This window comes from Blastomyces gilchristii (assembly GCF_000003855.2).
Source record: "Blastomyces gilchristii SLH14081 genomic scaffold supercont1.5, whole genome shotgun sequence".
Taxonomy (NCBI): Eukaryota; Fungi; Ascomycota; class Eurotiomycetes; order Onygenales; family Ajellomycetaceae; genus Blastomyces; species Blastomyces gilchristii.
This window is the reverse complement of record NW_003101678.1, coordinates 961,194-977,282: the sequence shown is the minus strand read 5'-3', so window position 1 is coordinate 977,282 and position 16,089 is coordinate 961,194. Positions and strand designations below refer to the sequence as shown.

The 16,089-nt window shown below is 29.8% G+C and overlaps 2 protein-coding genes across 2 annotated transcripts; one reads left to right on the top strand and one right to left on the bottom strand.

Annotated features, from left to right (window-relative positions):
• Positions 1-5,690: 5,690 nt before the first annotated feature.
• BDBG_16790 (uncharacterized protein) lies at positions 5,691-5,859 on the top strand (the record flags this gene model as incomplete). Its single annotated transcript, XM_031724672.1, has 1 exon — positions 5,691-5,859. A coding segment is annotated over one exon (168 nt), but the record flags the coding sequence as incomplete, so codon positions are not given.
• A 7,954-nt stretch (positions 5,860-13,813) lies between these two features.
• On the bottom strand, positions 13,814-14,388 carry BDBG_16789 (uncharacterized protein; the record flags this gene model as incomplete). Its single annotated transcript, XM_031724671.1, has 2 exons — positions 13,814-13,946; positions 14,047-14,388. Coding segments are annotated over 2 exons (473 nt in total), but the record flags the coding sequence as incomplete, so codon positions are not given.
• Between the last annotated feature and the right edge of the window lie 1,701 nt (positions 14,389-16,089).

The following is a 16,089-nucleotide window of genomic DNA, read 5'->3' as shown; positions in this document are numbered from 1 at the left end:
TCAGTGTAGATCTCTACATTGAGAAACATCATCATCTTCTATTAGAAATGATTATTCAGATTTATTATCTTCTTATTAGAAATGATTACTCATTGAGATATCTGAATATGTAACAATGTGTAAGAAATAGAGAAATGAATAATCAGTTAAGTGAATACTGAGTCTCTAGATAGTAGCTGACTTATCAGTTACTCTGACCTCACAATAAGATCTCATAAAGAGAACAAGATCTTACAAGAGAATGTCAGTGAAAGATCTGAGAGTTCTGACATCTTAGATGTATAAAATATTTATACAATTACACTTTCAATTCTAAAGAACTCTCAAATGCAGATATCATACATCTGATAAATGATATAGCTATGTCTACTAATAATATGAGAGAACTCTCAAACGCGGGCATAGACACAGTGCCACAGTGGCTTTCAGCAATGTTGAAATTACAACAGTAACAGATAGCTGATATGCATGTGACTCAACAATGTCAATATAAGGAAATTCAATGATTATCTCAACAAGAAACCTCTGCACAGACAATTTTAACACTGACTGAATCAGATATGAATCTGATACAGATACTGAAGAAATATCTAGATGCTTCTGCATATTTCAATACTTCTGATCTCACTCTCTGCTCATTATGAAGGTTGAAAATGCTCGCGAAACTAAGTATAGATGAAGATGCCATTGATCTGTTAACTAATCAAGATTAGTATATCAACATTGAATTGAAAGATCATGTAAAACAGAAGTTTCATTCATAGATAAAAGAATATAAATCAGTGTTATGTATAGACTGGCTGGTGAGACCATGAATTTCACATTTGGTCCCATTTGATCTGATCTCATACATTTCTTGATGTGAGTCCCATCAGAACCAAGTCTCAAAAAAATCTGAAAATGAATCATTTCTGAGAGAAATGATGTGAAAAATGACCAGATTTAATTCAAGAACAGTGAAATGAGAGTAATTTCTCAGAATAAACTGTGAAAGATAATCATTCTTTCAAAATCAGAATGAGACTGAGACTGAAGATTAAAATCAGTCTCATTCAGTTCATTCAGTGATTGCTTATATAATCAGAATTTGGTAATGATTATTGATAACACTCATAAAACAACTAAATACATTCTTGTGTAAGTTTATTCTTCACTTTCTCATGAAAACTACACTTCTCTGATATACTGTGATCAGAGATATTAAACTGTCTGATAATTTCATATTTTACAATTATGAGTTTCTTGATTGTTTCTTCTTGTAATTGTTCCTGATAATAGTGATAAATATCTCAACTTGAGTTGAACTTTCACTTCATTCTCACCTCTGTCAATGAAATTGTCAGAATATCATATATCATCAGTGCAACAGTTGAATATGTACTCTTAACAATTTTTCATAACTCTAGAATTGATTTAGCATGTAAATTCATCAGATTATCTTGAAGATAGCAGTCAAATTCAGTTTTACAAGTATATAGTTTTGCCTGATTTTCAGTTGCAATCAATGTATGCAAGTTCTGTTTCAAAGTTAGTATTATAGTTCTATGAGATATGAAGCATTATCAAAGATTGTTACTTACTAGAGAATTGTATTTCACTGTCTTCATATCTTGAATATTTGCTCATTCAAATCTCTGATAGTTGACATTGTAGTAGTCTCAGACTAATTTAACATACAAGTCTCATTCTTTCTCTATTCAATCTTGAGAAGTGTAGATATTAACTCAACAGAAGAAATCTAGTAGAGCTGCTACAGCATAGTACTCTGCAAAAGATTGTTCAGTTTTGCTATAGTAATATATCAGTTTATTCCTTACAGTAATAATAGCCTGTGCTATAGCATTATCTCAGACTGAATTTCTTTTTAAGTAATTCAACTGCTTCTCAAGATGAGTAAATAAACTATTATACACTCATCAGACTGACTGCAGCATTGGTGTACAAGTGATTGAGACTGTCTTTATTATCTTATAAAACTGAAACAGTAAATCAATCACATATTTCAACTGAGTTCACTTCATATCAGAAAGTTTCAATATCTGAATCTTTTCTTAATCAGAGTATTACACTCAATGATCAATTATCTGACACAATCAAAGAGTCTGAACAGTCATCTCATATATTGAACTTCATCATATTCTAACATTCTGTATCATATTCAGTGATGTGACTGATTTGATTATTTATTAAATATCATGAAATCATTGTTGTTATTTAGAGGAGATATAAATTATATTAGCAATGTTTTAAATCTATGATATTTAAATTATTAGTCAATCTATTCAAAATTAACAGCAGTGTTATCAAAAAGTGTTATTAAAAAGCAATATTAAAAAGTGTTGTCAAAAAATATTATCTTTTATAAAGTGAATGCAAAAGTTACTTGAGTAATCACTTTCATCTCATTCTTATCTCAAGAATCAGTCATCTCATTATTCTTCATCTCAATGTTAAGATTCTTTATCAGTGTTTATATCACAAGTTGAACCACATGAGCAATGCAGAAGATATGACCTTATTTACTATTTCAGAAATACAAAGCTAATTTTTGCTTCAAGCTCTTCATCATAGTGTAGTTATTTGCAGTATTATCAGTTATAATTGTAAGAAGACTGAGACTAATATTTCAATAGTCATTTTTAATCACAGTCATTAATACTGCTGTCATATAATTCTCAGTATAACTACTGATCAATGATTCAAATTCAATTAATATCTCTTGATAAGTTCAGTTCTCATCAATGTAATAACATATAACTCTCATAAATGTAAGATTATTTATACTAGTTCATGCATTCACTGTGAGAGACACTCTTCAATGATTCTTCAACTCTGATTCTAGATATTGTATATTAACTTTGTAGTATATCTCAAGATTGAATCAAAGACAGAATCAATGTGAAATATGAAGATTTGAATTAAGTATTTGAAGAAGTGTTCAGAATTCAGAGTTTTCAATTAATCAAAGAGAAAGATTCAGAGATATACACATGCAAAGTAATTATTCACAGAAGTTATTAGATAAGAGTTATAAAATCAGAGTACTGATATATAATTATTTTCACATGATTTTCTTCAAATTAGAAAGTTAGTGTTATTAAAAATTATTATCTGATAGAGTAACTTATCAGCTCAGTAGTAATTTTCTGATTATTTTTCTTTTATTATCTGCATTCTGATGACTTCAGATATCAGAAAATTTCTTCAGAGTCATGATCAGTTCATGATGAATATTTCTGAATAAAGTTATAGTAATTGTAGCAAAGAGATGACTCTTCAGTAATCTATAATATAATCTATTGATAATTATTTCATAGTTCATCTCAATATTTGTATTGAGTTTTTTATAAATTTCATAACCTGAAATCAGATGTGAAGAATGAAGTAATTATTTATCATGATTGAAAGAGAGTATTCTGTGTTGAATTGTAAATAATATAGACTTTGTAATTCACAGTGATTTCTTGAAGAGTTTATGAATCTTTAATAGAAGTAAAAGAAGTGAAAGAAGTGAATTCAGAATATATAATAATAATTTGAGAAAGATAATAATTTATTTTCAAAAACTGATCACTGATGTGTGTAAGAAGAATTAATATAAGAGAAAATAATCTTGTTTCTTAGCTTAGTTATAATTTTAGTACTAACTTAGATTGAATATTATTGATGTATAAAAGTAAATAAACAATCTTGATTAATCTCTGTCATATTTCTTGAAATATATTAATATTGTGAAAGAGAGTGTTATCAAATTACATTATCAGATGATATCATTAAAAATATATTAATATTGTGAATATCAATATTGAAAGAATGTTGATACTTATATATTATAGTGATTTGTGAATCATGATAGTTAAATATATATATATATATATATCATTTCTGACTTGATTACAACTTGTACAATAATTTTTGAAAACTCAAAATCAATTTTAATTATTAATAATTAAAAACTTAAACTTATAACTAACTAATATAAAAAGAAAAAAATCTACTTCTTCTCTTTCTTATTCTTCTTATCATTCTTTATAATTCACTTCTCATTCTTTTTCTTCTTCTTCTTCTCCTCATCTGAGATGATAATCACCTCAAAATCTCTCTTCACTGCCTTCTCAGAGAAGGGTTCTCACTGCTTCCTCTCAGCCAGGTCAACCTGTATCTCAAAATCCTGCATTTTCTGATCTGCTGCCTCGGGTTCCATCTCAGTAATAAGCAGATTGACATGCTCAGAGAGCAGGGCTGTCTTCTCAATATTCTGAATCATAGAGTGCATTCAAGACCTGAACAAGGCCTTAATTTCCTTCTTCTCTGTCAGCTTCTACTAATCAATTAGAGAATAGAAGTATTATCAAAAATCATTATCTCTTAATAAATAAAAAACTTATCAGTTTTGACTTCTTTATCTCTTACTTTAATACTCTCTCAATCTTCTTCTATCACTGCTTATTTATAGTAATACTCTTCTTCTCTCTTTCTCTCTTCATCTTAGACTCAAATCATTCTCAGAACTTCTTCTGATCTTATCACTACTATATAAGACTCTTCACTGTCTTCTTTTTCAATCTCTCACAGACAGTATTATCTGCATTATTTCTATACTTAGTTCAGTCTAAATCTATCAGAAGTGTTAATTAAAATCATTATCATTCTACTCTCTTACAGAGTCTCTTCAAGATATTATAACATGTCTTACAATCTGTCTCTTCTTACTTAAACATCTTCTTCTTCTCTTTCTTCAATCTGTGACAGTGCTCATGCGCCTTGGTGATCCGCAGAACTACAGAATATTTGAAGAGAGATGACATGATTGATTTCAGTGAGTGTTGAAGAGAGGTGAAGGCAGAAGAGACAGCCAGAAATAATATAATAATAGTAATGATGATGATGATGATAATAATGATAATAGTGATAATAATAGTAATGATGTTGATAATGATGATGATAATGATAGTAATGATAATGATGATAGTGATAATAATGATAATGATGAAAGAAGAAGTGTATTAAAATATATTACTGACTTATCAAATATAAAGAGACAAAGAAAATATTAACAGCTTTCAGAGATATACAGAAACAGCTACAGTGTTGTATAGCAACATCATCTTCATTCAATACATGCAGAAAACAGATCTTTATTGCTAGAGAGAATAATTACAGCAATTCTCTGTTTTCATATTATAAAGATAAGTTATTCTCATTTCTTTCTTCTCTCTTTTCTCTTCTTCTTCAACTCATCACTAAGTTCAAGCTGGTATGAAAACTATTAAAACACTCTTAGAAACTCTCAAATTGAAGAGTATAGACTAATCAAATTTTAAATACAGAAGAATTAAATTATATTCAATATTACTAATTATTCATTCTTCTTTAATAAAATCACAGTCATGTCTTTCCTCTCCCCTCTCTCAAACAAAACATGGCCTGTGAAAAGTGAGTACTATATCAGGTTATAATGACTAATACAGCCTCAGCACACAGAGCTGCATACATGCAGTATATACTGAACTAAGAGACTGTGTGAGTTACAAACCAGCGCCAGCATTTCAGAGAGAGTCATGCAGCATGAGAAAGCTACAACTCTCAGTCACATACACAGAGAATGAATCATCACAGTAAGTGTATATGCATTGCATGAAAGTAACACTTTTTAATAACACTCAGTCTCTGATATCATAAAAATAGAGTCTCTCTGTGAGATTCATTTTTATCAGAAGTCAGAGAATCTTATATTTCTTAAGATTATCTTCACCTGCCTTGTCTGTGAAATCAATGAAGAGAATCATCAATTTCAGCATTCTGTTCTTAATGTTATTCAAGTGACAGCAGAGTCCACCCTGATCACACTTTTTAAGTGTATGTTTTCTAAATATTCACATTTATACAGATATATACTGATTATTTGTTAGATGTTATTAAGATAATAGCTCATCACAGCTATATTACTCTCACTGTGACAGATACATGATTAATAATGAACATTGTAAAGACTCTGAGAAGTGAGTATTTTAAAAATGCTGCAGCTCTGTAACCTTGATTTTTTTTATTTTTATTTTTTATTTTTTTCTTTTTCTTTTATTTTTTTTTTTTCTTTCTCTCTTTTTTTTTTTTTGTTCATTCTGATTTTTTCTTGTTTTTGTTTTTTTTTTTGTATTTTATATTTTTTTCATAATTAAAATTATATGAATTATAATCTGTGTTCAGAAAAGTAATAATATTTGATAACACTCTCTATTGAATTTTTAACAAATGAGCACCATGTTATAATATTATATAAGTGAGAAGTGATTTCATGATCTCATTTAGTGTCATTCTCAATAATGAGATCAGAATGAAAATGTGACTAAGAATTCAAACATATTCTTTATCTAAGACTAGATTTTTATTTGAAAAGTGAATCTGAGAACTTTAATATTTGAAATAATGTGATTTGAAATCAATGTAATGAACACAAACCATGACCAGAAGTAATGCTTTTAGACAATGTGACAACTGTAAAGTTTGATTCTGGTCTCAGACACGGTCACACGGTCAGTCTAGTTATGTACATCTGATAACATTATCAGACATCTCAATGTTCTGTTCAGAGATACTGCTACATAGCAGAAAGTATTAGATTAGTTACAGAGTGCTTGACAGAAAAATACTTCTCTCACTAGATTCATTTCTGACTTCAATATCAAGATTCTAGAAGCAGGTGATCAATCTTGAAAGAATTAAATAAAGATTAGCATGCTTAAGAAGACACTATCTTTTAAACTTCTACAGACTCTTATAAGTGTAGATGAAGACCAGACTTATAAAGACTTCTGTATATAACTCTGAATATTGAATAACTGTCTTATCAAGCTTAAGAGTATACAGAACAGTGATAGAAGGTGTTACATCTCAGTCATTCATACATCTGCATCAAAGAATAACAATAATGCAGATGTTATAAATTAAGTAGACTTAAATATTTATATATAAACAAGAATCTCTGCTATCTGAGTAAGCTTCTGAGTCTCTAAGATTGCTTCTGAAGAAGTTGCTGATCAACATTAATAAGAAGTGTGTATTAATTGTAACTGATCAGAACATATCACTTCAAACTGCTGATTAATCTATATACCTTCTTATTTGAAAGAAAGATCATGCTGGTAATTCACATTAATCATATTGCATTGAGGAAAGATTCAAAAGATATCTATGAGAATGTCTCAATGAAACAGAGAAAAGATTAGCTTCTATTCAAATTTACAAGCAGAAGCTTGACAAGATCAGATGATAATAATTTGAAGAGAAAATAACAATGAATGTAATTCTTGTATCTACTGTGATGAATAATATATATAATATAAAACCCATGATAGACAGTGATCTATGTCACTATGAAATAATTAAATCTTCAGTCGTAAGACACTGTTTGAACACTGTGTTTAAGCTTTGAGATACATTCTTAAGTCTTTATATTCATGAACTCTCATTTTCAAATTGTAATCTTGTGGTTCGGAAGAACGTACGACCGCCGGATAATAACGCGGCCGCTTCCGAACACGCTTATGAATGTAAAGGGGCTCTAGCGGTCACTAATTAATTTAGATAACATATATAAGAAGCCGGCATACATCTGTAATCATACACTGACTCAAGCAACCTTTGAATCACATCTGATAGCATGTCTAAAAACTGATGAGAAGTGCAGACTTCTTCAGAGTGTGATAATTTTATCTATGAAATAATTCATAGTTATTATATCAGTGTGATTCTAAAACATCTCAAAAGATAGTATACAAAGAAGCAGTGAGTGAAAGAGTATCTGATTGATACTGCTCTGCTTGTTAGAGAAAAACTCCACACTCAGGCAAATGCCACATATACAAACAGAAGAGATGTGAGAAAAGAGATGAGAGTAATAAATCAGATTCAAAGAAGATCACTCTCTACTCAGAAGAATAAAAGAGAGATAGTTATCACTGAAGTTATACAATGATAACAGAAAATAAAAATCAGAAATCATATAATAATATAATAATAGACATTGTACAATTAATAAGAAATTATCAAAATGAATATCTTCTCTAGTTAATATGAATAACACTCTTCTCTGCTATCTGAATCAGAAGATATGTAGAATCTTTCAGAGAGTTTATTTAAAGCAGTAAGAAAAGTGACTGAGATTATCAAATCAGAAGTGAAACTCTACACACACATGAGAATTCTAAACAAGATTAAGATCTTATGTACACAGTGACAGGCTGAGACAGAAGCTAAGCAATAATTGATATTCACTGTGAATCAAGTATTCACTATGAAGAGCTTCACTGACACAATTATCATCATTAATAAGAATAGAAAAAGCCAGGTCATAGACCTGTAGTGAGAAATTGAATGTTTATATAGATAGACAATCACACTGAATCTGAAGATCTTATCATGATTATTCATAATCTCTTCAGAAGTGTACACATTATCTGAGACTGCTGTGCAGGATGAGAATCTGAGTATGAAATATATCAAGTCAGAAGATCTGCTGAAGTTATTAAGCTTTAATAATAACTGAAAAAAATGATGCTGTAATCAGCTGACTAAGTCAGATGCAATTATATTATCAGATTAAATACAAACTTACAGATAGATAGTTAATAAAATTTCAACAAGTCTTAAGATCTGCTGCATTTCTACATAGAAAAGCAAAGTTATTATAAATGACTGATAAAAAGATGAATCTCACAGACTCAGAGTGATATTCATTTTCATGAACATGAAATGAGTTTTTCAAATGAATCTTATATAACTTTGAGAAAGTGAATATATAAGACAAGCATTATAAATGCTTCACTGAGTGTAGATAAGTGAGTAATTTTATATCATACTTTACACACTGTAGCTTACACTATCTTATATTGAATGAAGAGCTTTCAACATCTTTCTATTTACAGATCTTCATTCATGATCTTACATCTGAGTTGAGAGTGAAATGAAAATGCTTAATCTTATAATCAGACACAGTGAAAGAAGCATACAATATTCTCATTATATAAGAATAAGTAAGTCAATTGCAACAGAAAATACTGCAATCAAGTATATCTCAGCAGAGAATAAGTAATCAGACTTCTATAACACAAGTCACATATCTGAATATAATAAATCTAGATTTGAATGCTATCACTAAAGCACTGAATTCTCTGAAAAAGAGACTCTCTGAGTGAGAACCTTGATATTATAAGTATTGAGCTTGCTTCAACTGCAGATGTCAAAATCATCATGTAAAGAATTGCACACAGTATACACAGTTAAGAGAAGCAAGAGAGTTAAAAAACTAGCAGAATCAGAGAGCTCAGAGACACTCACTGATATTCTATGAAAAATCTTCAAAGTGAAAGAGATATCTGTGTTAGATAACTCTCTGAATTCTATGAATATCAAGAGAAAGCAGGCTTCTGAATAGAGTGTGAGTGAGAATGAAGAAGTGAACATTCATCTCAATATCTTGAAGCCTGAAATGTTAATGTATAGAGAGTACTTGAATAAGAATTGAGAGATGACTGTAAAGATGTTAGTGAACACAGAAGCTTCTACACAATATATTGATAATTATATGATTTAAAGACTGAAAGAGATCTGCTGAGTGAATAATTCTTAACACATAAGATGATCTGATAATTAATATTTAGTATCACTCACAAGAGTAAGAGTTCTCTTGCACTTCAGAGAATAATCTTGCTATATTTGAGTGTAAGAGCTGCAGAACATGAAATATAACCTTATTCTCAGACTCAATTGATTTCAAAGATTCAATCTGCAGATACAATGATGTACATGTCATATACAGTTAACTGACAAGAAGAAAACAGTTCATATGATTCTATCAACTGATATGAGAAGAACATTTCATGTCTCTGATATAGAAGAGTTAAATCTGCTTATATATTAATAAGTAAAGAGAATGATTTATAAGATCTCATCTGAAAGCATTCTGTATGTTATACATAACTCAGAAGTGAAGAAAATCAAGATAAAGAATATATGAGAGAATAAGTGTATGAAGAAACTTCTGAAGAAGTATAAGAAGATCTTCTGAACAGATCTTTCACTGAAATTGTCACTGAAATGAGAATTTATACATGAGATTGACACAGAAAACATGAAATCAGTCAATTAAAATGTATACTCTCTGTCACAAATGCATCTTGAAGAACAGAAGTGTCAGATCATAGATCTTCTAGAACATGATCTGATATAACTCTCATCAAGCATGTGAGACTTCTCAGTTCTATTTGTGAAAAAGATGAGTGAGAAGTGACAGATATGTATCAATTATTAAGCACTTAACAAGCTTACAATTAAGAACAGATACTTATTATCACAGATTCAATAACAGTTGAATACAGTTGAAAACATCTAATATCTATTAAAGATCAATCTTCTCTCAGAATATTGACAGATCTGTGTAGATGAACTGTCAGTATCACAAACTGCATTTAATATACAATGAGAGAAGTTTGAATTCCTGATAATACTATTTGATCTGACAAATGTATCTGTCATCTTTCAAATGATGATGAATATGATTCTTTATAAACAGAATGAAACCTTATATCTTGTATATCTAAATAATATTCTAGTCTTCTCAAACTTATATAATAAACATCTGAAGCATCTCAATGAAGTGCTTACAACTCTGACAGAGTATAAGCTCTATACTAAATCAACAAAGTATGTGTTTGGAACAGAAGAGTTAAAGTTCATAGAATATATAGTAAGTAGTGACTGTATACATCTCATTCTGAAGAAATTGAATGTTATAGTGAATTGACTGTGACTGAGAAATGTACATTATATACAACAGTTTCTTGAGTTGATCTCATATTACTGCAGATTTATCAAGAATTTCATATGAATATCTGTATTACTCTCAGATCTCTTAAGAGAAACAGATACAAATCTGTGAAAGAAGAAGTTTTATTCAATCATCTAAAATACTGTGTGTGAAGAGGTCTTTCTCACACTGAGAAAACATGTGATAATATTCTCAGTGCTTATTCAATCAGATCATAATAAACCTTTCTATATCAAGACAGACATATCTGAATGAGATATCAGAGACACTCTTCTACAGATGAGTAAGAACAGCAAGCTGCACTCAGTGATGTATAATGATAGAAAACTATCAGATGCTAAGCTTAATTACTCAGTGTATAAAAAGAAATTACTAGTGATTAAGCACACACTGATATTATGAGATAGATATATCAATAACAAGCATATGACAATGATGATTATAAATCATGAAAGTCTCATCTATCTGTAATCAATGATGAAACCCTTCAAACACTTAGTACATTGAATCTCAGAGTTTCAAGTATACAATCTTCATATTAAATACTGAAAGAGATTGAACACTGTAATATCCGATACAATTAGTTACAGACCTGATTTCATGAGTAAGAGTCCTGTAAATCAGTTATAAGAAAACATCATATTAAACACACTGAGAGAATGTAAGAAATCAGAATGAGTGAATATAATGATCTCTCACTTGAAGAATAATAAGATATCAGATAATAAGCATCTTATAAAAGTGATAGAAGAGATACTTTCAAACTTCAAGCTGAGAAAATTGCAAAACAATATTATACTTTATCATAATTTAGAATATGTGAAAGCTCTCTATCTGAAACATTCATTTAGATGTGACTTAATGACTCACATACATAAGAAATTCAGTCACTTAGAAAGCTCTGAACTTATGAGCATACTTAAATCAAGAGTGTACTGGTCAAGCATGATCAAGAACATTCAGATATATACTCACAAGTGTCTGAATTATCAGATTGTGAAAGAATCTAGAATAGAATTAGAATGTGAGAAAGTACAATATCAGATAAATAGTATAATACAATCATTTGAATGATGAGAGATGAATCTTATAGACATATTACTGTGAACATCAAATGAAAATCATTGAATAATCACTGCTATTAACTATGCTACTGACTGGCCAGTTATGAAAGCAGTTTCAGAGATGATAGAGAAGATGATGATGAAATTTCTACATAATGAGATCTATATCAACTATGGAATACTATGCGAGATTCTAACTGATAATCATGTAAATCTCATAGAAGAAGCAGTGAGGCATTTTATAAGTCAGTTACAGACAAGACATTGTAGAACAACATCATATTATTCACAGATAAACAGAAAGATGAAATTCTTGAATGAAATTCTGAGCAATATGCTGATGAAATATCTAGTGAGCAAGTCTACAAGATTATGAGATGAATATCTCAGTCAGGCACTATTAGCCACATGTATTCAGCAGCATGCAGTCTTCAAGTATTCATCATTCTACCTGTTGTATGAATTGCATCCGCGCATCTTAAAGAATGCTTTGAAAAAGATGAGAGAGAAAACAGCAGTTGCAGACACAGCAGAAGCAACAGTCACAGACACAGTAGTTATAAATGAGAAATCAAGATTGAAAGAGATCAGTCACACACATACAAAAGCTAATAAGTGACTTCTGAACTGAGCAATTCAATTGAAAACAATACAAGACTCACTAGTTAAGAAATCAAGTCTTAAGATAAGAATGTGAGTTCTTGTACACAATAAGAGTTCTGAGAAGTTTCAATCTAGATGATTTGAGTTATATAAAATACTTAAATCACATTCTCTGAGAACATATACATTGAAAGAATCAGAGGAACAGATCTTATACAACTTAATAAATGATTCATATCTTATAAAGACAAAGATGCAAGATCTGAGTGAATTATGATTATTCACAGCACTATTATCAGTGTTGAAAAAGAAGAGACTTATAATTAAAAAGTCTCATAAAGTAAGAGAAATCATAGATACTTACAAATCAGATGATCTCACTTATTCTAATCTTTTCATAATTATCAGAAAAGAATAAGAAGTAATGAAGAAATCAGATGAATATCACACTTTAATAAGTGATGAGACTGTAGTCAGTCATACAATAATGCACTGTAAATAGTGAGTAAAACACAGTAAAGAGCAGTTTCAGAGCATCAGACTTATATATGAGTCAGATTATAGAAGAAAAAGAAATTCAGAGTTGAATTCAACTGTTTACATCAGTTCAATTATAAAGATAACAGAGAATAAAGTATCTGAAATATTCACAGATGTGTGAGATCAAGTTATCTCAACTTCTGAAGACACTCAGAGATCAGATAAGAGTAGTTTTAATAAGCTGTTCACTGTAGTAGTCTGAATGAGTGAAGAGAGACAGTATAATATATGAGATAGAATCACAAGAGATGAAAGCTGCTGAACCTAGTCACTGAACACTGTATTATATAGAGATTGTGTAAGAGTAGTGACTAGCAGATAAAGAAAAAGTGTAAGAAAAGAGAAGAGATAATGAATTGATTATCAACTGTAAGAATTAGCTGTAAAAGATAAATGTTATTATACACACTTCATTCATTTTCATATGTTACACATTTAATCTATTTTCAACATTACATCATCTGAAAAATCTCAAAAACAAAGAAAATCTTAAAACTTGAGATCTGTAAGAAATTCAAGAGCTGTAAGCTGCTCTTGTAACAATATTATACATATCATCAATTTCTCTATCACTCTGTGTATAACATTAATATCATTTATTGCAAGATTGACTGAAATGCTAATATAGAAATATGCACACATACATGTAGAAAAATTGAAGAAGAGTATGAGACTCACAGAACCAGAAGCTAAGACAGAGAGAGTGAAGACAGAAGAAATAGAAGAAGAAGAGAGTGTAGAATCAGATAAATAACAGCAGAAGTCATCTGAGATTAAACACTTATAACCTGATTTATACACAACCTTCTCTGCAGAGAAGAGAGAGAAAGTGACAGAAGAAGCTTGAGAGTAAAAGAGAGTAGTCTCAGCAGTGTAATTATCTTTAATTAGAATAGCCTCTGACATCAGAGTAACTAAGAATCATTATTAGTATATGAAAACTGTAAAATCAGAGATGAGAACAGTTACTGAATAAACACTCACTGATCTTAGAGTTGTATATATAATTACAACATGCATGACACTTCTCAGAAAGAGAGAGAAGAATATAGAGAAATACAGAAAGCAGAATGCAGCATGCAAACAGCTTATTCTTATGATAATATTTCAGATAAGATGTACAAGTCTCATGTCTGCAGATGTAAAAGAGTATAACATCTGTATTTCTGTTTCTGAAAACACAGATATCTTTTGTCTGCATTACAAAGTCAGATGACAGATGCCAGAGAATAGACTGATACAGATATATCATTTCAAAGAAATTTATCAGAGTGAATGTACTCATAATATTGAACTTTACAGTTATAAAAAGTTTCTTAATATTTATAAATATCACAACTTCATATATAATAAAATCTATAACAATTTCTTCTAGAAAAATCAGTGTTAGAAGAGAAGAGAAAAAAGAAAAGACTTACAATTTCAATACTGTTGAAGAGAAGAGTGATTCTTCAGTATAAATAAACAATTATCTCATTATAAATATTTGAAATGAATATAATAATCAGTATTCATGACTGAGCTTCAAATAGTTATGTTATACACAGTCTTTGTACAATAGATCATTCTAGAGATCAGTAAGAAGAACAGAAGCATACATACTGAGAAACATGATTCATCAAGTCTATACAACATCTTCTTGTAACAGGGAGAGCTGATAATCAAAGCAGAAGCAGTGGCAGAGACAGAGAGAGCAGAAGTAGTGAGAGTGAAGATTACAGAAACAGAGGTAGCAGAAGCAGAAGAATCAGAAACAGGGATAAGAGTAGAAGATTAAGAGAGATCAGCAGAGGAAGAAATAGTGACAGAAGAGATAGAGAAGAATGCAAGAGACTCAGTCATACATGATACAGACAAGTTCTTTATTATCATATTTTTCAAGTTCTGAATCAATAATTCAATATTGAGTTCACTATCATCAGTGAATATAAATCTGTCAATGAATAAAGATTCTATATGAATAAAAACAAACATATTAGTATCTACATTCATGTAAAATTGTGTCAGAAGACACAATCAGAAGTCTGCTGAGAAGAAAAATAATTGAGAGTGTATAAGAAGATGAAGAAGATGTGTTATTTATAGTAATACATTCTGATGATCATTAGAAGATAAACAAGTCTCAGTTATGTTTCATAATATATCACACTTACTGCTAATAAACTGCCTGGTATGAGCACTACAGTAATACTTATTATGAGAATAAGAGATTATTGTCAGAAATGTGTATAATGTGATAGATGAACAGATAGAAGATGTTAAATAGAAGAAGAAGCAGAAATCTTGAATAAGATAATGATGTTCAATGATGATAATGATGAAGAAGATGATTGAAGAATGAAAAAAGTTAGTAAATGAGTAATGTAATATAGTGAAAGTTTGTTTGTGAGAATGTATGAGAGATACTAGCTGAATCAGAAATAGACTGTACAATCATAAATGCTAGCGGCGCGCTAATCCGCATGAGGCTAGGGCTTACATCATAGTCACATGAGTGTGACTGAATCTGATGAGAGAGAATGTGATTTGAAAGAACATACAATCACTGAATAATAATGCGGCTGCTTATGAATGTAAAGAGGCCCTAGCGGGCACTAATTAATTTAGATAACATATATAAGAAGCCAGCATACGCCTGTAATTGTACACTGGCTCAAGCAATCTTTGAATCACAATCTTCAGTGTATTCTCTTATCAAGACTCTGACTTCTCACAGAATTTAATAATTCAAAAGATGTCTGCATCTGTTACATGATAAAACTAAGTATAGATGTCAGAGAACATCAATATGAAGTTACTTATACATATAAAGTTAATAATATTGACTATAATCTTATATTAGAACTTGTCTGACTATCTGAATAAGACATCTTATTAAATACTTAAAACAGAAGTTTAATATTCTCTAATCATAATCAAATCCATGAAGATAATATTTACAAGACTATGAATATTACACAGATCTCTGTCAATACATATGAAATGCTCTGAAAGAGTTTCTGCATGCCAGTCATTGACAGTGAAATTATATAGTAATCTACTTCATCAGTCTAGAAT